The sequence below is a fragment of the Lepidochelys olivacea genome (genome assembly GCF_965140295.1).
Source record: "Lepidochelys olivacea isolate rLepOli2 genome assembly, chromosome: 15".
NCBI classification, from domain to species: domain Eukaryota; kingdom Metazoa; phylum Chordata; order Testudines; family Cheloniidae; genus Lepidochelys; species Lepidochelys olivacea.
This window is the reverse complement of record NC_140425.1, coordinates 12,630,828-12,653,943: the sequence shown is the minus strand read 5'-3', so window position 1 is coordinate 12,653,943 and position 23,116 is coordinate 12,630,828. Positions and strand designations below refer to the sequence as shown.

At 46.6% G+C, this 23,116-nt stretch overlaps 1 protein-coding gene across 1 annotated transcript in view; it reads left to right on the top strand.

Moving 5' to 3' along the window:
- The window catches only part of PXN (paxillin), a 62,812-nt gene that overhangs the window by 26,745 nt on the left and 12,951 nt on the right, over positions 1-23,116 (top strand). Inside the window, exons 2-6 of the mRNA XM_084648955.1 lie at positions 5,548-5,774; positions 6,286-6,386; positions 10,439-10,578; positions 10,773-10,974; positions 11,711-11,846. Coding sequence (XP_084505081.1) covers positions 5,548-5,774; positions 6,286-6,386; positions 10,439-10,578; positions 10,773-10,974; positions 11,711-11,846 — 806 coding nt within the window. The remainder of the gene's footprint in view (positions 1-5,547; positions 5,775-6,285; positions 6,387-10,438; positions 10,579-10,772; positions 10,975-11,710; positions 11,847-23,116) is intronic.

Below are 23,116 nucleotides of genomic sequence, written 5' to 3'. Positions count from 1 at the left end.
GTTTATCTTAAGAAGTTTTCCAGCGTTTTCATTTTGTGGACCTTCTCATAAAAAAGGGATCCTCTAATGGACCCAACTCCTTTCCCAACCCCAACTGCCCTTTCTTGCACTGCTTGATCTGCTACATATTTCATTCTGCAGACTATCAAGTGGGGCTGCATGCACCACAGTTTGAGAACCACTGTCCCAAGCTGTCTAAATCATTGACAGAACATTGGCAATTGCTGGGAATTACGTTGAGGTATCATGGTCAGTATTAATTGCCACTGGTTCATATCAAATTGCGTGGGCAGAGCTGTGGGATTCAAAGACCAGAATAGCAGGGACATTGCAGTTCATAATTATGTTTCGTTATCAAAGCTTCCTGGGGGAGGTGCAAGCTAAGGACCTGGTGTTCCAATGTCACTGTGTGCATTAGAAATATCTAGATATTCTATGCCTCAGTTTTTTAAAAATCCCCATCACACAGGAAAGCTGGTGTAGAATAGCCAGCTGCTTGAATGTAAACACAGTGTCCTCAGTCTGTGAAGGATACAGTTTGAGCTACACCCTGAGCTGAAGTCAGATTCCACTCTAGAGTGTAATAGTTGGTCTTACCAAGAGAGGATTCTCCTCTCCACAGTCTGACTTGCCATAGCAAAGCCTGTTGCTCCTTGTCTCATGAGCTCCTTCCGCAGGTACGGTTGGCAGAGCAATCTGGTGAATTTGGAGCACCAGCCATGCAGAGTCAGGTATTGCTTGCTAAGGAATCTCATGATGTAAGCATTGAGACTGCTGTGTGTCTCATCTCTGCGTTATTGATTCAGCGTTTTACAAGCTCTATAAGTGGAATGAAGTGATAACGGAGGGTAGGAATGGCATTGAGTAATATTGCTGTAGTAGAGACTCCCCTTCTCCAACTTCCCATCCTGCAATATTCTGCCCACACTAGAGGGTCTGACAGTAACAGAGTGGAAAATGGGAGTCCCAGTGTTGGAGATTAGCAGCTATAGCCCTGTATACAGCTTCCATGTCACCAAGGGAAGACTGAGCCTTATTTAGTAACCAATAAGTGGAATATTTTCCACTGCTATGCCCCCAGGTCTGTGTGCTGTGAATCTTTGGGAGTCCAGGTTGAGACACATTAAATACAGTCCCTTTGCTTCATTCCTGGCAAGTTTGCTCCTTGGGGAAACAGTGGACCTGAAGTTCTATTGTCATACTGTGCTGTACCTGTCTCATTGCTACAAGAGGACTAAATCCATTTCCTGGAGTGAAGCCTCTGACCTTTCTTAGACCTTGGAAGTTTCCAGACTACAAGAGAAGCTCTAGCATGTAGAAAGTCTCAATTGGAGACTGTTAGGAGCAATAGTAAAACAGTAGTTACTGCAGCATGTGTGGCTGTTACTGGGGTGTCAGGTTGTGGTTCCAGAGATACTGCAGTGTGTTCTGGGGGCTGGGAAATTGCAGTATAAGTGGCATTGGCAGAAGGTTGGTGTGCAAATCTAAAATAAGGGCAGCTCTTTGGAGCTGAACACGCAGAGTGATGGGTTGCTGCCAAGTTAGCGAATTGCTCTGAAAGTTTCCATCAAGCTGTGTGTAGAAACTTTCATGGTGCCCTCTGTTGGCCAGCAGCAATATAAAACCTATGGGTCTCCAGTGAGTTCAGATTATTCAGTGAACATGTTTCATGTTGGTTGGAAAAGAGAAACTTTATTTGCTTCTCCAATATCACACAGCACAGCCTGCCTTGGAGGGGGGAGGAGGAGAGGAATATTCAAGAAGGAACATTTTCTTTATCCAAGAAATCAACTAAGCCTGTAACATTTGTATATCGGGAGCAGCCTGCACTGTGGGCTAGTCCAGTGGTTTTCAAACTTTTTTTCTGTCGATGCAGTTGAAGAAAATTGTTGATGCCCATGACCCAACGGAGCTGGGGATGAGGGGTTTGGGGTGTGGGAGGGGGCTTTGGGATGGAGCAGAGGTTTGGGGTGCAGAAGGGGGTCAGGACTCTGGGCTGGGGCCGGGGATGAGGGGTTTGGGCTGCAGGAGGGGGCTCTGGGTTTGGGGGAGGCTCAGGGCTGGGGCAGGGGGTTGGGGTTCGGGAGGAGGTCAGGACTGGGGCACGGGGTTGGGATGTGGGCTTACCTCGGGCGGCTCCCGGTCAGCGGCAGTGCTAAGGCAGGCTTCCTGCCTGTCCTGGCACCACGGATGGTGCTGCATCCCGGAAGCAGCCAGCAGCAGGTCCGTTCCTAGGCGGAGGCGCGCGGCTCTCTCCCGCAGGTACTGCCCCGGCCAATGGAAGTGCGGGGCTGATGTTCGGGGCAGCGCGCAGAGCCCCATGCCCCACCCTACCTCCACCTAGGAGCTGAACCTGCTGCTGGCCACTTCTGGGGTGCAGCCTGGTGTTGGAACAGTTAGGGACTAGCCTGCCTTAGCTGGGCAGGACCGCCAGCAGGACTTCTAATGGCCCGGTCGGCGGTGCTGGCCAGAGCTGCCGCAACCCAGTGCCTTGCGTTCCATGACCCAGTACTGGGTCATGACCCACAGTTTGAAAACCACTGGGCTAGTCTATCAAGGCCTTGGCGGACTAATCTTTAGGGGACACTTTTCCACATGATAAAAATGCCACAGACTGGTACAGTTCAGCAGGCTCTGACCACCTGGGCTCCAGTGTCCCTTTTGGGGAGTGAAGGTTAGTGTAGTGAACTGAACGTTACTCTTATGTTGACCTCACAATGAGCTTCTCAGCTCTTCAGATGGTAGATCTCTATCTTATTTCCCTTCCTGCCTCTCTCTTCCTCTCTCCACCCAATGTGCACAGACCATGGTGGATCTTGCCCTGGTGCATGTAACTGAACTGCTCTGGAAGCAGTTGTAAAGCTGAAGCACAGTTCGTCACCAACCACCCCCCCATCATCTGGCTCAGAAGCTCTGGCTGAGTAACTATGAGTGATCCCCCTCCTCCTTCAGCTTCCTGTTCCTCAGCTCTGTAGTGTTTGCTCAAGTCAGGAAGGGGGGAGGATGTGGGGGGTAGTTAATCATTAAACTGTACTGTCTGCCACGTAACTGTTCACAAGCAGGGAGTAGAGTGGTTGTGTCCATATTTCCTTTCCATGCACTGTGGCTCTCTTTTGTCAGTGGGCAGCTGGGAAGGTTGGGTTTCTTCTTTACATCAACTGCGCTTGCTCTCCACTCTCTCCCTTCCCCTCCTTGTCCACCCTGTCACATGCACAGACACACAGGACCAAGCAGGTGCATGTAGCTAGTTTTGCTTAGTTTTGTGCTGTGCAGCAAGAGGAAATGGAGTGCCCTCTGTTCAGCCTCTCCTTTGAAGGGCAAGTGATCTGAGAAGGCGATTTTTGTGAGGAGCTGAAAGTTACTTGCGTCTGCCCCTTAGAGGAGAAGAGCAGTAGAATGGGAGGGATAGGAAGGTGTGTCCAGAATGACTGGCACAGGACTCTGCTTTTATGTGCTGTGGGTGTGGAGACTTCGAAGGCTTGAGTTTGCGTGGTTTTCTTGCTTCCTGGTGGAGTATGATTTGCTTTAGTCATTGGCCCTGAGAAGGCCAGAACCACACCTTCCCTGATAGAGATTGTGCAGGAAACCGTACACAAAACCACACAGACATTGGACCTGCACAGTCAGAGCAGCGGCAGTACGTCCCTGGCTCCTCTGAGGTATGTGTCTGTATAACTCTGGAATCCACCCTCTGTTCTGTTGCTTAAAAAAGGCTGGATTGACTTTTCCATGGCTGTGAAAAGCCCTTGGGGAATCTGTTCCTGGGATATTTTGTCCACCATAAGATGGCGACTGTGGTTTAAATGACTTGGAGTATCTTTTGATGAGACTAAAGTCATGGCATTAATTTAACATACCGCCTCTGCTGGGGCTCTCTATTCTGCCCTGCCGTGGGGGGGCTCTGATTTAAGAGGTCTTTCTCCATGGTAACACCTTGGCCCATGGAGGAAGATGCCCTTGGGAGAACAGAAAAGCCTCCCCTTCCTTCTTTGTGTAGTGTAACAACATCTGTCCTCCATTTGACCCTTGAATACAGTTTGGGCTATTGAATGTGTTGGGCTTGTATGAGCTGCTCAGCTCACGAAGGGGTTTTGAGGAGACAGCCAGTAGGACTGTGTGATGCCAGCTGGGGCTTGGGAGCTGTGCTGTGCTTTGGAAAGCCCAGATGTCTGTGAAGCCTAGCAATGAGAGAGATTTTCCCTCTGAGTTCTGAAGGAACTGAAGCTAGCTGTTGCACACAGAGGAAAATGGCTGAGAGATCCCTTGAAGACTGTTGGTCTGCAGTTATGGTGAAGGGGATTGAGATCCAGAGCAGTTAAAGGGGCTTCTGGAGAGGCAGCCTCATCTCCTAGTCCTATGTAAGCTGCTTTACTTCACTGCACTCTGGCAGCATTCTGTGTCTCTGAACTGTCCTGCCTGGTACATCTGGATGCTTTGGTAATGGAGAATGCCTCTGTCCCTTGTTGACCAACTCCTCTCTTCTCTACTAGTCTTAAGTAGGTGTGCGTTGGAGTCTGTTGCTCCTCTGGAAGGCTGGCCACCCAGCCAGTGAGGCTTTCTTTAGAAAGCAAGTACCGTACAGACCTGCAATGCTTCACTGGAGTTTCCACCATTGGGGGTTGCAGGAGGCTCCTTGGGGTGGGATCACAGGCCCAGCAAGCTGGGATTTGTTTGTGAGTCACTGCAAAAGGTGCTTGCTGTGCTTGGACTGGGCAAGGAGCAAAGTTTGTGGGAAGAAAGCCAGAATGGCAGGGACCCTTTTTCTTGCTTCATCTCAGAGGTTAAAGTGACTATTCTGCTTCCAGAGTGTGTCTTACCCTCTCGTTATGTGTTTGCCTAATATGCTAGTGTGTACGTTTCTAGCTTTATGGAGATTTTTTCTTCCCTTCAGGAATTTGTAAGCAGTCTCCACCCAGCAAGTTAAGAATAGTTTCCAGGAGATGAAATTGCCTTTACCTGGCAGGCGCCATCCAGTTAACCATTTGTGTGGCTTGCTGTGTGATAAGGAGGAATCTTGTTCCTCTGGGAGGCAAATGCTCGCTTGCTGCACTGATAGACTGATTGAAACTTAAGTCTCTTTTGTGCTGGTTCAGGCTTCTGAGACTCCAGAGAAAATCCCTTCCGGGGAGCTTGTTTCCTGGAGAAAGTGGCACTCGCAGCCATGTTTTAGTGATATGGGGCTTGTAATTAGTCTGTGTCAATATCTGACATAGATCCTCCGAGTTCTTCTACTGCAAAGCACAATGAGACGAAAAGCTCCTTGCTGCTGGGCTGTTCCCCAGTTTAGCACAAAATCCCAGATTGTGGTTTCTTCTGGCTACTTTGGTGCCTCTTGAAGTTTCCTTTTTATAGCAGAGGTTTTACTGACCCTTGCAGTGCTGTGCTGGAGAGAATGGAATCTTTCCCTGTCCAGTAGTGTTTTGTAGGACGGGCAGTACATCATCCATAGGGGCTGTAAATGTGACACCATGTGAATGAGGGGAAGAGGAATAAACTGGTGGTCTGCCTAGCCAAGACAAAAAGACCTTTTTTGTTGTTTCTCTGCAGATGCTTTGCTAGCGGACCTGGAGTCTACCACCTCTCACATCTCCAAGCGGCCAGTGTTCCTGTCGGAGGAAACACCCTATTCCTATCCAACTGGAAACCATACATACCAGGAAATCCCAGTGCCCCCACCAGTGCCACCCCCTCCTTCCAGCGAAGCCCTGAATGGGACTGTGATTGACCCTTTAGACCAGTGGCAACCCAGTGTCTCCCGATACATCTACCAGCAAGTAAGTGTGCGATGCTAGGGGGAAGCGAAGGGGTCTGTGCATGTCTTCTGATCTGATGTGGAGTGTATCTAGGGTGCAGGAGATGAGGTGAGGAGGGAGGAATTTGGGTAATCAGCAGGCTGGCATGTGGTGAGGAAATGGGGGAAGTTTCCCAACAAGATGGAGTGACTGGGGGAAGGGAAAGTCTAAGCACCCACTTTTGTCTGGCTTAGTAATAAAATACCATCTGAAGACCCATCATCAATGTTCCAGTGAAAACCACAGTACAAAAGACTTATATTAATCATCCACCTTGCAGCCTATGGAAAGGAGACTGGGAGGTTTCCAACTCAGATGCAGAATTCGTGGGTGAGCTAGAGGGCGCATGAGATGTGTTGCTGGGCTAGCTTGTGCAATAGGGGTTGAGGCTGATCTGTAGTTGTTTGTTGTCAGGCTTTGTCCTGTTAAGTTCACTAAAGTGTACGCATTTGTTCAGTGTTCTCGGTCTCCAATACAAATCTCCTTTCCTCAGCCTCAGTCCCAGTCTCCTGTGTACAGCTCCAGTGCCTCCGTTCCCCGAGAGAGTGTCTGCTCTCCTTCCTCACGGGCCAGTGAAGAGGAGCACGTCTACAGGTATCCTTCCCCTCCTTCCCCTCCTAGGGAGATGAGAAGCCTGAGTCATAGTCGGGGTGCTGGGGGAAGTAAGCACTGTGACTCTGCTTCCAGTTATAGGAGGCAGGATAGATCCCAACCCCACCCATTCTGTTTTGGTTTTACTGCTCAGGGCTCTCCAGAGTTCTGAGAACTTCTCCTTTTTCATGGAGGTCATTGTTAATTTAGCCTTGTTTCAAGTGTAGTAGGGTGTCAAAACTTGTGGAAATGACTTTGAGATGGGAAACTGATTTAATCCCTCCATAGGCAGGGTAGGAGGCAACATGATCTAGTGAACAGGGCACCAGGGAATCAGAAAAAAATGGCTTTTGTTTCACACTCTGCCTGTGACTTGCTGTCTGATCTTGGGTAAGTCATTTAACCTTGTGTGTTTTCCCAATTGTACAGTAACTCCTCACTTAATGTTGTAGTTATGTTCCGGGAAAATGCGACTTTATGCAAAACGATGTTAAGCAAATCCAATTTCCCCATAAGAATTAATGTAAATGGCGGGGGGGTTAGGTTCCAGGGAAATTTTTTTCACCAGACAAAAGACATTATATACATATACAGTATAAGTTTTAAACAATTTTAAACAGTTTAATATTGTACACAGCAATGAATGATTGTGAAGCTTGGCTGAGGTGGTGGAGTAAGAGAGTGGAATATTTCCCAGGGAATGCCTTGCTGCTAAATGATGAACTAGCACTCGGCTGAGCCCTCAAGGGTTAATACACAGATATTAATGTAGCCTGACACTCTACAAGGCTGGCTGCTTTTCCAGGGAATTCTGCAAGCAGTGGACAAAGCAGGCTGCTGCCAAATGACTATAAGGGAGCATTGCGCAACTTTAAATGAGTCTGTTCCCTAATAGATCAGCAACGTAACAACGAAACATCGTTAACTGGGACAAGGTTAAGTGAGGAGTTACTGTACGGTAAACCTGAGCCGGCTCTGAGCAATATGGATGAACAGCTCCATAAAAATGCAAAGGATAGTCTCCTGCAGTCCAATGTTAAGCATCCCAGATGCAGTTTGTTAGAAGGGAGACAGAAGCTGGGTCCAGGGAATGACCAACAGATATGATTCAGTTACCTGTGAACTGGGTGGATGTGAAGTGATATGACTTATAAAATGACCTTGAATGAAGGAACAATCTGACTGCTCATGGCAAATTTATAAATCTCCGTGCTCAGAGAGGTCAGAACTATTTAGATGTATATTTATGGCCACCAGTACTGCCTCCTCTTTCGTATTAGGAGACTGTGGAAAAGTAGCAAGAACAGTGAGACCGCTTCTTCAGTGTTCCAATTTCTGCTGCTGTTAGTTTCTTTCTCAAGTTAATATAACTCCCCCTGCAGCTCTAGGATCCCAAGAGCTGCTTCCAGCAGCCTCCCCAAACTGGACAGTCCACCTGCTATCTGAAGAAAAGGAGTACTTGTGGCACCTTAGAGACTAACAAATTTCCCCATGTTTATTCCTCTCCCCTCCCCTGCTAATGGCCCACCTTGATTATCACTACAAAAGGTCGTGTGTTGTCCCCTCCTCCGTCCCCCTCCCCGCTCTCCTGCTGGTATTAGCTCATCTTAAGTGATCACTCTCCTTACAGTGTGTATGGTAACACCCATTGTTTCATGTTCTCTGTGTATATAAATCTCCCCACTGTATTTTCCACTGAATGCATCCGATGAAGTGAGCTGTAGCTCACAAAAGCTTATGCTCAAATAAATTTGTTAGTCTCTAAGGTGCCACAAGTCCTCCTTTTCTTTTTGCGAATACAGACTAACACGGCTGCAACTCTGAAACCTGTCACCTGCTGTCTGGTATTTTTAAGTTGCTGCAGCTGTGACTTTTTCCTGATCCATGACAAGTTCTAACCACGTCAATTCTTTCTGCTGATCACAATGAAAGCTGGTTCTTGAATTAGTTCAGCAGCAGCCTGACAGTCCTCGTTCTGGTTAAAGCCATTAAAGGTATATCTACGCTGCAATAAAACACCTGCAGCTGTCCCGTGTCAGCTGACTGGGATTTGTAGGCCTTGGGCTGCAGGGTTATAAAAAAAATTGCAGTGTAGATGCTCGGGCCAGGACCCCGGGGTCCCAGAGCCCAGGCTGAAGCTTGAGCCTGAACATCTGTACTGCAGTTTTATAGCCATGCAAGCCCAAGTCTGCTGACATGGGCCAGCCGTGGGTGTTTTATTGCAGTGTAGACATACCCTAAGGGTAAGCAATGTGAACCCAGTGTTCAAACTCAGGCTCAGCTCTAATCCCCTTCCATCTACACACAAATGGAACTAACCCAAGGTCCCAGGGCCCTACAGGGCTGAAAGGTCCGAACCTGAGTCAAGCTGGGACCCCCAGGGTTCAAGCCCTGTTGGTTTGCAGTGTTAATGCAGCCCCACTGGACTTGTGCTCTGGCAGTCTGCCAAAAGTATCCCACGCTCCTACGGCCGATTTTTTTGGTGGATAGTCAAGTTTTCCCCCACTGCATCATGAACAAAGGGCAAGAGCGGCCACATTTTGGGAGGGCGTGAGGAAGTCTGGGATATGGTTGGCTGGACTCAGGCCTGTGTCATGCAGTGTAGACGCTAGAGCCCCAGGTTGGCACCCAAGGTTCAACAATTCCTATTCTGAGGTTATAGATGCTGAAGCCCTTGGTTAACAAACCCAGGATCTGTTAACCCGAGTTCTACTAATCCTGGTCTGCGTTGCAGTGTAGACCTACCCAAACATGGATGCCCAGACCTTTCCCAACTCAGACAGTAATGGCAGTTGCCAGGGGCATGAGGACTGCATGCAAATGGCACAAAATGGAGCAGTTTGCAGCTTCCCTTGTTTGTTAATCTTGGGGCATAGCTGGCGGGTCCCAGCAAGAGGTGCAGCCTGGCTGCATGGATCAAGATGACACATTGCATACTGGGGCTACATCATCGGTGGACTTCACCTTCAGATTCAAAATGGGGGTATCCACTGGTCCTATTATGGAACTCCAGGGTTGTCATTTGTACCGTAGGCTTTGTGGAGTCCTAAACCCTGTAATTCTGGTATGGCAGGGAGATAGATAGTGGGTGTGATTGTCAGTCACAGGACCAGCAGCCAGGAAGTCTTGAGTTCTAATCCAGATTGGAAACTAACGTGTTTTGTGACATTAAAGAAATCACTTCTCTCCGTGGCTCATTTTTTCCTATCTGATAAACTGTGATAAACTTATTTCCCTCCCAGAGTGGTTGCAAAGATTAATGTCAACAGCACTCTGAAGATGCAAAGCACAGCAAGTGCTAAGTATGGGTATGAAAATGGGGGGTGGGGAATATCCCTAAGGGATAAGTAGTATCTAAAACAAACATCACACACAGTTATATATTAAAATAACATTAAATGTACATATTTAATGGGGTGTTATGATGATCATTAAAAATTGTTTCAGTGGAGTAGCACCCTAGAAGGTAAAGGACTGTTTAGCAGTTTATTGGGGTTTAAAGAGAAACCTCATGCCTTGCTGGTGTATGCTGTTTTATCACATAGTAGTTAGGGAGGCTAGATTCCAGAGTGCTGGGTGGGGTATTTACTTCAGTTGCCTTCCCTTTCTCTAAACCAGCCCTGCTTCACCTCTTTTCCTCTAGGAGGGAATTTTTCTTGCTTTTGTGGTGTCAGTGGAAACAAATGACTTTCTTCTATGCTAGCTAATGGTTCTTCTTCTCTTCTGCATATTCCTGATCTGCAGTCTGTTAACCCTGTGCTATATGCAGCCATGGAAATTGGAGACTTTGTTCATAGCTGCTATTGCAGAGTGAGGACACAGCTGATCAGCTGCTTTGTTGCTAGTGTGCTCCAACAGTGAGCACCAGCTGATACTATGCTGAGTGCATTTATTCATTTTATTTTCAGTGTGTACATTAAATGTGTCTTGGGTTCCTGACAAGATGCCAGTGGGGCTCTTGTTACAAAGCTTTCCCCAGACCCCATCCTGCTTTCTTTCACCCAAAAGGGGGGTGACTCTCCATTTTTACACTCTTCTTTTTCCTCTCAACCCAGTTTTCCCAACAAGCAGAAGTCTGCAGAACCATCTCCCACCATGATGAGCTCTTCCTTGGGCAGCAACCTGTCAGAACTGGACCGACTACTCCTAGAACTGAACGCTGTTCAGCACAATCCCCCTAGTGGCTTCCCAACAGGTAGGAAGTGGTGACCCATGTGTCAGTGGTAGGTATGTTGATGCCTGGATCTCTCACCTCACTCCATGTATAAATCTCCCTGTAACTTTCTCCCCTGCCCGGTTCATCCTCCTTTTTGCCCTCCCCATGTTGTACCTGCCTCTCTTTCCACTGTAAGCAAGGGTCTGTTGACTCTTTATTTCTTTTTCTGTAAGATGAGGCCAGCAGGAGCCCCTCCCTGCCAGGCGGGACTGGACCTCTCTATGTTGTCCCAGAGAGCACTAGCTCTTTGGGGGTGAAGGCAGCACCCCCTACAAAAGAGAAGCCAAAGCGGAACGGAGGGCGTGGGATTGAAGATGTGCGTCCCAGTGTGGAGAGCCTTTTGGATGAATTGGAGAGCTCTGTGCCAAGTCCAGTGTGAGTACTGACCCAGCTACTGTTCCCTTGGGAGCAGGGGGCACTGGGGAAGAGATGGGTTAGTGACTCCACACAGTTTAATGACGGCAGCTAGTAGAGTGCAGTACTAGCTGGGCAGATGGCCTCCTGTTTTCTTGGTAATGAGGGGATGTTCTCTCTCCAAACTGGGGAAGGTCAAGGAGGAAGTTGAAGATTGTGGCCATGTCTGCTTCTTTTTGGGGCTCAGATTTACTGCAACTGCCATTGAGTCAGAAGCTGCTAATGTTGGAAAAACAAATAATTGTTTAATGGGTCATTTTACCATTTGGGGGTATGTGTTCAAATCCAGATGGACCCCTATCCTCCATGAACTTATCTAACTCTGCTTTGAACGCAGTTATGCTGACTGCAAATTGTCACCATCTGACAAAATAAATTGGGTGGGTCTCAGTCTAGTTCCCAATGGATGCTTGCCCATATCACAAACTACCACAACTGCACTAATTGGCTTCTTTGGCAGTCTCATAGAGAGAGCAAAAGGTTGGAAGTGCCACAAAAGCTGATCTCCTGGAAGGCATGTTGAGGTGTATTTGGGGTCCAAGTGTGGGGAATCGGGCTGTGCTGCTTTCCATGCTGTACCTGTCCTGAGGATAAACAGAATCCCAAGAGCTGAGGCTGTCAGCCTGGGATTTTTCACCACCACTACCACCGCATTAAAATGTAATGTGTGTGGTTTTATTTTTGTTTTTTTTATCAGCCCTGCCATCACTGTGAACCAGGGCGAGGTGAGCAGCCCACAGCGGGTCACCTCCAGCCAGCAGCAGACTCGCATATCTGCTTCTTCAGCCACACGAGAACTGGATGAGCTGATGGCATCTCTCTCTGACTTCAAGGTGCCCAACCGTAATAATTTCTGAGCTTTGTTCTCCACTCACTTGTCTGTCATCCTTTTCTACTGACCACCTCCTCTCCTCAGATGACCCACTGCAACCTTTACTCCTTGTACCAGTTAATTCTCGGTGGTGTATTAGTGCTGTCAAAGTGTTGCTGCAGGTGTGGTTGGTGTGATGAAGTCTTATACCTGGCGTGGATATGCAGAGACTTGTAAATTAAGTTTACTGCTCTTTAGATCTGTCAGGGTTTGCCCTAGAGTAGCATTCAAGGGAGTAGGCTAATCTTCTGAAGTGGTGAGCAATAGGTAGGATATGCTGGTGCAAAGTGCAGATCTCATAATGTCCAGAAGTCTCTTAGAAGCAGGGAGGATTTGCTCCTGCTGTGTACCGTACCAAGTGCTTAGCTGGCATTCAGTGGTATTTCTCCCCATGCCAAACACTGGATCAAGGCAATGCCTATCTCTGTCAACATCATGAGGGGAAATCCCAGCTGGTGTAGTGCCCATTTTTTTGTTCTGATTCAGGAAAAACACTTCACTGAAATAATGACTAACTGTACCTATGTTGCCCAGCAACACTAATTTGTAGGATGGGGATATCTTTTGGGAGGGATGGGGAGGAGTGTGACAGTGTGTGATTCACAGTGAAGTGAAATGCTTTGTTGGCAACAGGTAGGAGCTGAGTTCTTCTAAGTGCAGCGCCCATTGTTTTGGTGGGTTGTAATTTAATAAGAGGAATCCATCTCCCATCTATTTACTGGCAAAGACCAGCCTCTGCTGCTCTGGAGGATATCTCCTTTGGTGCCCTTGATTTTTCCCAATTAAGAAGATGGAAGATGATTTTTGAGACTTCCAGGCAGATGATTTGGGCAGTAGAGGTTCCATCTCAAAGGGCAGGAAAATTCCAGGGTTGGGTTCTAAAGGACCTCCTACCATGCAGGTAAAAAGGGGTTGATGTCTAAGCCTTTTGGGGCAGAAGGATGGGAAGTGCTGCATCAACACATCTGCTGGAACATGAGAATTTTCATACTGGATCAGACCAATGATCCAGGTATTTCACTGGCTAGTACCAGTGGGTTCAGAGGAAGGTTGCAAAAAAGCCCATAATGGAATAACCTGCCCATGAGGAAAGTTCCTTCCTCAGTTAGTGGTTACCTTATGACCTGGAGTAGGAGGGTTTGTATCCCTTACATAAGATTTTTATATAGATAGATATAGATATCACTCACGTGCACACAAACATTGGACGGTCTCATCCTTTCAGACGTATAATACTTTTACTTACAATGCATGGCTAACCTGTGGAACTCATTGCCACATGATATTGTTTATGCCACAATCTTAGCAAGATTACAAAAAGATTCCATGTTGTTATTTTTAATATTTTGAGTTTTACTTGAATTGAATCTCTTAGATTATGAGTGAGGGTAAAGTAGGACTGCTTGACTTACCTTCTTTATAACACTCAGTATTTTATGTACTTCTACCATATCCCCACTTCAGTTTTTTTCCCTAATCCAGTAAAGTCCCGGTCTTTTCAATCTGTGTTCATATGAAAGCTTCTCCAGGCCTTTGACCATTTTTGTCACCTGAATGCCCTCTGTTCCCACTGTATTTTTTTTTTTTTAAGATGAGCAACCAGAGCTGAACAAAATATTCCAGAATGGGGGAGAGGGTACCATGGATTTATATAATGACATTAGATTTTCAGTGTTCTCATTCCTTGTGCACCCTAACATCTTGTTTTCTTTTTTGACTGCTGCTGTGTATGGAGCAGAGGCTTTCATTGAGCTGTCTGTATCTCTTAAGTGTTTACAGTTAATTTAGAAATCAAAAATTGGTGTGAGTACTTTAAAATTGGAAGGAATAATCTACGCTATTTTGCATTTGTTGCAATGAATTAAATCTGCCATCGTGTGGCCCAATCACCTAGTTTTGTTAGGATCTTATGAAGTTCCTCACAGTCTTCTTGAGTTTTGACTAACTTAATCTTGCATCACCTGCAGATTTTGTCACCTGGCTGTTCACCTTTTGTTCTCACATCAACAATATATTAAACAATAACAGTCCTAGTACAGAGCACTATTAACCTTTTGTATGTTGAAAATTGACAGTTTATTCAACTGTGCAGTTAGGGTAGAAAAGAATTCCCTCTTTGATAGCCCCAAGTAAATTATTCAAGCCCGAGACAGGTGATATAGAAGCTGCAGGATAACACATTCAGCAGCCATATGTTCATGACATTATTGTCAATGTTTAGCAAACAAAATCTCATTGTGGCTGCTGGCACTAAGCACAGGTATACACAAGTGAACTCTTGATGACTGAGAAACATCCTCATGCAGCCTAAGGACTTCAGCTTTCCAGCCTTTTGTCTCTCTTCTACAGAAGAGGCACTTAGGGTCGGGAGTCTGTAAGCTTGCCTGTCTTACAGTCATTGGAAAGGCTGTGAGACTAAATATCAGAGCACTAGTAAAAGCTGCTTGGCAGGATGGGTAGTGTTTGGCAGGGCTGTTAGAGTCTCAGAATACTCTTGTCCCCCTTGCTTGTTTCCTAGCTGTATTGATAGCTGAGCCCAAGGCGCAAACCAGGAAATTTGGGCCCATGCATTTGGGTTTCTGAAGTTACCCTCGACAGCAAGGGTTAGGGACAGGTTGTTTATTTGTAAAAATAATTTTCGTTTAATAAATACAATAACTCCTCGCTTAACATGGCAGTTATGTTTGTGAAAAGTGCTACTTTAAGCGAAATGATGTTAAGCGAATCCAATTTCCCCATAAGAATTAGTGAAAATGGAGGGGGGTTAGGTTCTAGGGAAATTTTTTTCGCCAGACAATATAGAAATACATACACACACAAAGTTTTAAACAAACAATTTAATATTGTACACAGCAGTGATGACTGTGAAGCTTGGTTGAGGTGATGGAATAAGAGGGTGGGATATTTCCCAGGGAAGGCCTTGCTGCTAAATGATGAATTAGCACTCAGTTGAGCCCTCAAGGGTTAACATGTTGTTAATGTAGCCTTACATTCTACCAGGCAGCACAAATGGAGGGAGGAGACACAATAGAGGAGACACAATAGATGCATGGTGGTAGCTGCAAACATTCCCTGCAGAAACTGAATGTGATGACGAACCCATGCTATTCTGCTGGAGCGCACCACTCCCTCCACTTTCCAAAGTGCTGTGGGGGGAGAATGTGTATGAGAGACACAGACACACACTGTGAGTTCATGTGTGTGTGAGAGACAAACGTATTGCCCCTTTAAGTACGCTGACCCCACTCTTAAGTATATTGAAGTCGATCAGCGAATTGAAACAGCAGCTGCTGCCAGCAAACTCCCTCCATCCAGAGCCCTGTCCTCCCCCTTCCCCCCTGCCCAGCGCTCTGTGGTGATGGGGTACAGGAGCGGGGGAGGGGGACACCCTGACATCAGCACCCACCTTTCCCACCCCCCTGCACAGCAAGCAGGAGGCACAAGGGAGAAGCTCCGAGGCAGAGGGCAGGAGCAGCACATGGCAGTGGGGGGAGGGACAGCTGAACTGCTGGCAATTGATAGCCTGCTGGGTGGCTGCCGCACAGGGAACTTAGGGGGGCTGCCGGCGCACCTTGGTTGCAAGCCCCCACCAGCTCGCTCCAACGGGCTGCTCTTTCTGCAAGCAGTGGACAAAGCAGGCAGCTGCCAAACAACGTTATAAGGGAGCATTGTGCAACTTTAAATGAGCATGTTCCCTAATAGATCAGTGATGTAACAAGGAAACAGTGTTAACCGGGACAATGTTAAGTGAGGAGTTACTGTATGCAATTACATTTCTGTGAGATGCTGACGTGCCTAACTCTGTATCTGAACCTTAAAGGTACTCCTGTGGTGTCGAGAATGCATAAACATCTCCATATCTATTTCACTTTGCTTCCATTATGAGAATGGCCATACTGGGCTAGACCAATGGTTCATCTAGTCCAGTATCCTGTCTCCCTACAGTGGCTGGTGCCAAATGCTTCAGAAGGAATGAACAGAACATGGCAATTTATTGAGTGATCCATCCACTGTCATCCAGTCCCAACTCCTAGCAGTCAGAAGTTTAGACACACCAAGAGCATGGGGTTGCGTCCTTGACCATTTTGGCTAATAGCCATTGATGGACCTATCCTCCATGAACTTATCTGTTTTGAACCCAGTTATGCTTTTGGCCTTCACAACATTCCCTGGCAACAAGTTCCACAGGTTGACTGTGTGTTGGGTGAAGAAGTACTTCCTTATGTGTGTGTTAAACCTGCTGACTGTTAATTTCATTGGGAGGTACTTGGTTCGTGTGTTATGTACAAGGGTAAAGAACACTGCCTGATTCACTTTTTCCACACCATTCATGATTTTATAGACCTCTGTCATATCCCTCAGTTGTTTCTTTTCCAAACTGATGAGTCCCAGTCTTTTTAATCTCTCCTCATATGGCTCTCTCCTATATGGGAGCTGTTCCATACCCCTCGTCATTTTTGTGGCCCTTCTCTGTACTTTTTCCAATTCTGATATCTCTTTTTTTGAGATGAGGTGACTAGAACTGCATGCAATATTCAAGGTGTGGGCGTACCATGGCTTTATGATATTTTCTGTCTTATTATCTATCCCTTTCCTAATGGTTCCTAACAGTCTATTCGCTTTTTTGACTTTCGTTGCATATTGAGCAGATGTATTCAGAGAACTATCCATGATGACTCCAGTATCTCTTTCTTGAGTGGTAACAGCTAATTTAGACCCCATCATTTTGTCTGTATAGTTGGGATTATGTTTTCCAGTATGCATTACTTTGCATTTATCAACACTGAATTTCATCTGCCGTTTTGTTGGCCAATCACCCAGTTTTGTGAGATCCCTTTGTAACTCTCTGCAGTCTGCTTTGGACTTAACTACCTTGAGTAATTTTTATATCGTCTGCAAACTTTGCCATCTCACTGTTTATCCCTTTTTCCATATCCATTTATGAATATGTTGAACAGCACTGGTCCCAGTACACATCCTTGGGAGACCCTGCTGTTTACCTCTCTCCAATGTGAAAACTGACCATTTATTCCTATCCTTTGTTTCCTGTCTTTTAACCGGTGACTGATCCATGAGAGGACCTTCCCTCTTATCCTATGACTCCTTATTTTACTTTAGAGGTTGCTGAGGAACCTTGTCAAAGGTTTACTGGAAGTCCAAGTGCAGTGTATCCACTGGATCACCCTTTTCCACATGTTTGTTGACCCCTTCAAAGAATTCTAATAGATTGGTGAGGCATGATTTCCCTTTACCAAAGCTGTGTTGACTTTTCCCCTACATATTGTATTCATCTATGTGTCTGATGATTGTTTTTTACTGTAGTTTCAACCAATTTGCCTGGTACTGAAGTTAGGCTTCTCAGCCAGTTAATGGGTAGAATCACCCCAGAGCCTTTTAAAAAAAATCGCTGTCACATTAGCTATCCACCAGTCATGTGGTACAGAGGCTGATTTAAGTAGTAGATTGTAAACCACAGTTAGTAGTTCTGCCATTTCATATTGAAGTTCCTTCAGAGCTTTCAGGTGAATATTATCTGGTCCTGGGGACTTTATTGTTTAATTTATCAGTGTGTTCCTAAACCTCGTCTCTTGGCAACTTGTCTATTTCTTGTCAGCCTCCTCTGTTGACATTACTACCTGCTCCCAGCAGTTACTTTCCCTTTCCTCTCACCTCCCAATTGTTTCACACTTCCCTCTAAGTCCTTTTTGATTTTCACCCCTCAATTCTGCTCCCATGTGCTAGCTCAGTTGAGTTGACAATGTCTCTGGCCTAGTTCGCTTTGCTGGTACCATGAATAGAGGCAGGGAGCAGCAGGTCTTTGCATGTCAAATGTTGTTGATGCCCTGCTCTGCAGAGTACTTTGTAACTGTTAAAGATGAAAGGCTGACCTTACTTCTGAGCTCCAGTCCCATGCGTGTATGAGAGAGGCAGAGAGGAATAAGGCAAACATGCTAGGAAAGAAGATTAATTTAAAGCCAGGAGGACAAAGTCCAGACAGAAATTACAGCATGTGGGTGGGTGGTGTGGGATTTTTTGTTTGCTTTTAGTTCAGTTTTTCTCAAGCCATAGAGTAAAAGGTGCTATTGCAGGCTGATGCATTAACCTTAATGAGTTGCTTATTTTGTTCACTTACAGAATTCACTTGATAGTGTTGTTCCGCTTATCAGTCAGCTGGCACTGAGGTTACTGAATGCACAAGTTTTGCACCTTTCGCATATTTGTGACATGTGATTCCTCCTTGCTATGTGACTTGGTGTCTGCATTAACCAGCCTCCCATTGTAGTGCAGCTCTTTATACGTTCACTGCTGCTCTCATCTTGTTTTAATATTTTTAACGTGTTGGAAAAATGATTTCTAGAGCAAAATAAGCTGCCTTATTGAAAATGACTAGATTTTAGAAAGCTTGAAAACTTTGTCCCAAACTCAGGTAAAAATAGGAACACCTTAACCATGACATCTATGCTTCAGAGGGCAGTTGGTGTGTAACGGAGAACAAATAGTGTAAACACACAGGGAGTTTTCTAATAATAAATACACTTTAATATAGCACCTTTTACTGCCAGAGCCTCTCTGTGCTTACAAACTATAGCTCAGAGGGAAGAGTGCTCTGTAATAAATCACTAGCATCGCTTTCTGCTGCCCTTTGGGTTTTCCTAGAGAGGTCTCCCATTCAGATGCTTACCAAGCCCAGTCCTGCTTAGCTCGGCAGCCTGACATCTCAGACAAGTTCTGTGATTGCATAGACACTCCAGTCACTTAGTAGGCCACAGTGGCTGGTTTGGGAGTGCACAAAATAAGCCACGCTAATTTCTACTCCATTAAGGAAAAGGGAAAGAATTCCTGTTTGTCACGTAGGAGCTGACATAGTGGACAGGATCAGAGCCATGATCTGTCAGGTTTAAAATATAAGCAGTGGAGAACTAAAAACAGAGTACCTGCCACTGACCATTTCAGAGCATGTTTTGGAACAAAATTTATACTTCTCTTGCCCAAATATGAAAGGGGCAAGAAAAGTGGGATGGGTGAGGAAGAACATAAGAATGGCCATACTGGGTCAGACCAAAGGTCCATCCAGCCCAGTATCCTGTCTACCAACAGTGGCCATTGCCAGGTGCCCCAGAGGGAGTGAACCTAACAGGTAATGATCAAGTGATCTCTCTCCTGCCATCCATCTCCACCCTCTGACAAACAGAGGCTAGGGACACCATTCCTTACCCATCCTGGCTAACAGCCATTAATGGCCTTAACCTCCATGAATTTATCCAGTTCTCTTGTAAACCCTGTTATAGTCCTAAAGGAAGAAGAGAGTTAATACAGGGCTCCCGAAGGACAGCCTGTGAAGTCCTAGAATGCTTCCCTCTGATTCATGATGTATTCGATCCGGAGGAGAGCCTTGTGATTTTAGCAGGCCAGAGCCTGAGTCATGTACACCTCTTGCTGTGAATGCCCTGAGGCTAGTGTATCAGGGAGGCAAATATTATGGCTTACATGCTTCATGGTTTGTTTCTTCAAAAAGTGTGTAAATTTCTATGCAAATTAATGCGAGTGTCTGACTTGGAGAACATTGCTAATGTGACTCTCAGTCTTGGTCTAGGCACTCTTGATCTAATGGGCTGGGCTCTGGGGACAGATGCACCAGCCCCATTTACAGGAGAAAGAATTACTGCAGCTTTGAAGAGCCTAAGAAAAAGTACTCAATGGCTGCATGATCTTTCCTCATTCCCAGCACCCTCCTTTGAGAAGGGGCACAACTGTGTGTTCACATTCCACACTCTGACTTCCCACTTGTCCATCCTGGCTACCTTGATGGCTTTATGTCAGGAGGGCTCAGTGGTTTGCAGGTTTTGATTGTTCTGCCATGTTGTGCCTTGTTCTTTTCCTTTCCTCACCTCTGTCTCTATCTTTTCCCCCTCTCTGTTCCTCTTTTTTCTGTCTCGTTTTTACAGGCTATTTCCACTATGTCACTGATTTCTGAACCCTCCCTGGAGCTGCTTTCCAGCCCCACAAATCCAGACTCAATCGACACTCCTCCCGGTACAGTTCTGCTGCTCCAGTCAAAACACCATGGGACAGGCCACAGCAAGGACCTACTGGCCTTGCTGGCACCTGCCACCTTGGAAGTCCTTCATATTGAAGAAGGCAGCAGCGCTGCAGTTGCAGCTATTCCAGGACGTTCTGCCACCACTCCGCAGCTCCCCTCTGTGGCTCAGATGGGTCAATCACTTCCAGAGGACTTTGCTATTTCTGCTCCTTTGGGGGATCATATGCTTTCTTTGAGCTCAGTCAGGCTGAGCAAAAAGTCAGATCCTCCTAGAGAGATGTCCCAGTCCATGATATCCTCCAAGATGGAATCTCTGTCTGTTCCTTCTAATGCAGAGGCCCACAGTCAGGGGCTTGATGAGGCAAAAGTCACTGAAAAGAAGCATAGAACTGAGACCAAGCTCACAACTGTTCCTGTTTCTAGCCCGAGCATAACCACCCAAGTGAAGATGCAGACACCCAAGGAGTCAGCGCAGCAGGCAATTTTCAGGGATAATTCAGCCTTTCCTTCCCAGAAGGATGGAAAAATGGAAGCAGCTTTAGATCAGTTGTGGGCTCTGGAGCTATCTGAACTTATACCAGAGCTATATTCTGAGAATGACCATGTCTTGCAGTCAGCATGTGAACCTGCTATTGTGGCTGTGGACCGGTGGGATGTCTTCCCAGACACTAAAGGCCAGTTAGGTCTTGGAGCAGAACAAGGACAGAAGCAGGATGCTGAAATTGAGCATGAAAGCAGGACAGATGACTCTCCTGATATGGCTAAAAAGAGGCAGAGCAGAGAGAGAACTCCTAGGAAAGGTGGCCCTGCTAAGAGCAAGCCAGGAGAAGACTGGGAAAGAGAGCAAGTCAGAAGCTCAACAGTCACTCCAGAAACAGCTGAAAATGTTTGGAAAGATGAATCGGATCTGCTGTCTGTCTCCAAGCCACCTATTGAGCGGATTTCTGCATCAGGCCAGGCAGGCATTGAGTGAATGCAGGAGTGGGCAGGTCCTAGCCAGCCGCCTGTGCATGGTGTGAATGCATATTTGGGCTCTTCCGGAGCAGTCTGATAGCTTACTCCAGACTAACGGCATGCTGTTCTGGAGTGCTTGGAGTCGCTGTAATGACAGCTGCATGGCGCACAGGTCTGAGACCCTCTACTCTAGCAGCAGTTTTGTGGTACCTTTTGCATGTGGATCAGTGATTGGCTGCTTGTGCAGCATAGAACATGAATAGCAACCATAATCTGCAGGCTGTCTCATAGCTAGAATGGGGCAAGTGCATGATCCACAGAGGTCTCTGAAGAGCAAAGTGCTGTTCCACAGTGATGGAGCGATTTGCTAATGACTGCCCAGACTTGGGATGGCAACTCCTCTTCCCTGCTGGCTTAGATCTGAGCCTGTTAAGGTATTGACACGGGAGCCCCTAGGGTCCTTCCAGCACTAGAAATGCTGTTGCATCCCAGAATCCTCTGTGCTGGGCAATTTTATTTACCCCAGAACTGTGCAGGGGAAGGGTGAAAAAGAGGCTGACATGGATCACTGTGGTGTTAGGGAAACCATAACACGTAATGGGGTGATCTTGTTGAACTGTGACCTTGTACCTCAAATCATGGCTTTGTGCTGGTTAATCTCTCTTCATTTTGTTGCCGGAGTTCTTTTCGGCTGCTATGACCGGCCTGGCTGGGATTTTCCTTGCACTGAGTCACTGCTCTGGGCTCTGCCAAGAGGAACTTTGGCACTGTGCAGTAAATACCATCACTCTTCCTGCTCACAGTTGTCACTAATAGTTTGGGTTTGTGCTGCTGCATCTTGGGGCTTGGTGTTGCATAGCTCTTTTCATGCTGAAACTGTCACCTTGTCATTCAGATAAAATCTGTAATTGAGAGGACAAAAGAGACCTTAAATGTGCACCCAATGTATCGTGAGCGCTCACCGAGGCGGAAGGTAGGGCCAGTCATATTTCACAAGACTGTGTCGCAGGATCGCTTGATTGAAGAGCTTCAAGACAGACTGGGCATCAGCAAACAGGAAGAGGAGGAATGGAAAAGCCAGGAAGACTGGCTGACTGAGGGGGTCATTGTCACCGCCAGGCCACAGAGGAAGCAGCAGGATGGTGGACAGCAAGTACAGAAGGTAGAGAGCAAACTCTGTACTAGGGTATTCCCCTAGTGTGAGACACTAGGGTGTCCCTCTGCTCAGAAGGTCTCTAATGGAGATGTAGAGTAGGAGGTGGGCGTGACAGGTCTCTTGAGAGTCCTGGGATAGTTTTGGAATCTGACTCCTCTGTCCTAGCACTGTTCCCTTTTCAGATCAGCTAGGAAATCCAAATCCCAGCGATGTAGGAATTGGAGTAAGCAATCTCTTGGGAGAGCAGTATTATCTGATGGGAAGTCTAACGCTGTCTAAGGTCAGGCATTGAAGTGAGGTTTATTTTCATTCCACAGTGGGGAGCTCAGTCAATAAGCAGACTTTATTTCTTTCTTTTATTTGGCAACATAGGGGTGTATGATGTTTTTAGATGCAAGATAAGGAACTTGCCCTGAAGTGCTTATAGCTAGGCAGGTGTTACTAGGTGCCTTGTCCTTGAGAATCTGGCACTTCCTCAAAGAAGGTCTGTCGAAAATGGCACCATGGTCTCTATTTCTGTTTGGCTACAGCAGTGAGGTTGGCCTGCTTGCACTCTGTGTTCTGACGTGAAAGGAAGACTATTTTGAAAGGAAAGTATAGAAGTGCTAGGTAGTGAGTGCCGTGTTACCATCTGTTTCATGCTGCCTGTCCTTCTGATGCAGGAAGTGCTTCTCGGTTCGTCTCCAGATTTGTTCACCTTTCTCCCTTCTTTCTTTCTAGATTATAATTCCTCCAGAATCCCCCCTGCCCATGAGAAGAACAGTCTCTGTGCCAGCTTCTCCCCCACTCCAGCATCCCAAAGAAGCTGCCAAGATTTTCCCAGCCAAAGCTTCTTCCTCTTCTCACCCTATTCCCTCTCCACTCCCTCCACCCCCTCCTCCATTCCCACCACAATCTTCCTATGTACGCTCTGCTGCTGCTTCTAGTCCAGTCTCCTGCTACTTCAGCTTGCCTCCCCAGCCTCTGTTCCAGTGGGAGACTTCTTCTGATGACTACCAGGAACTCTCTGTGGTGGGCACTCCTCCCTCTGAAGATCATAGATTCCTCCATTCTCCCCAAGCCCAGATTCCTCCTGCCATGC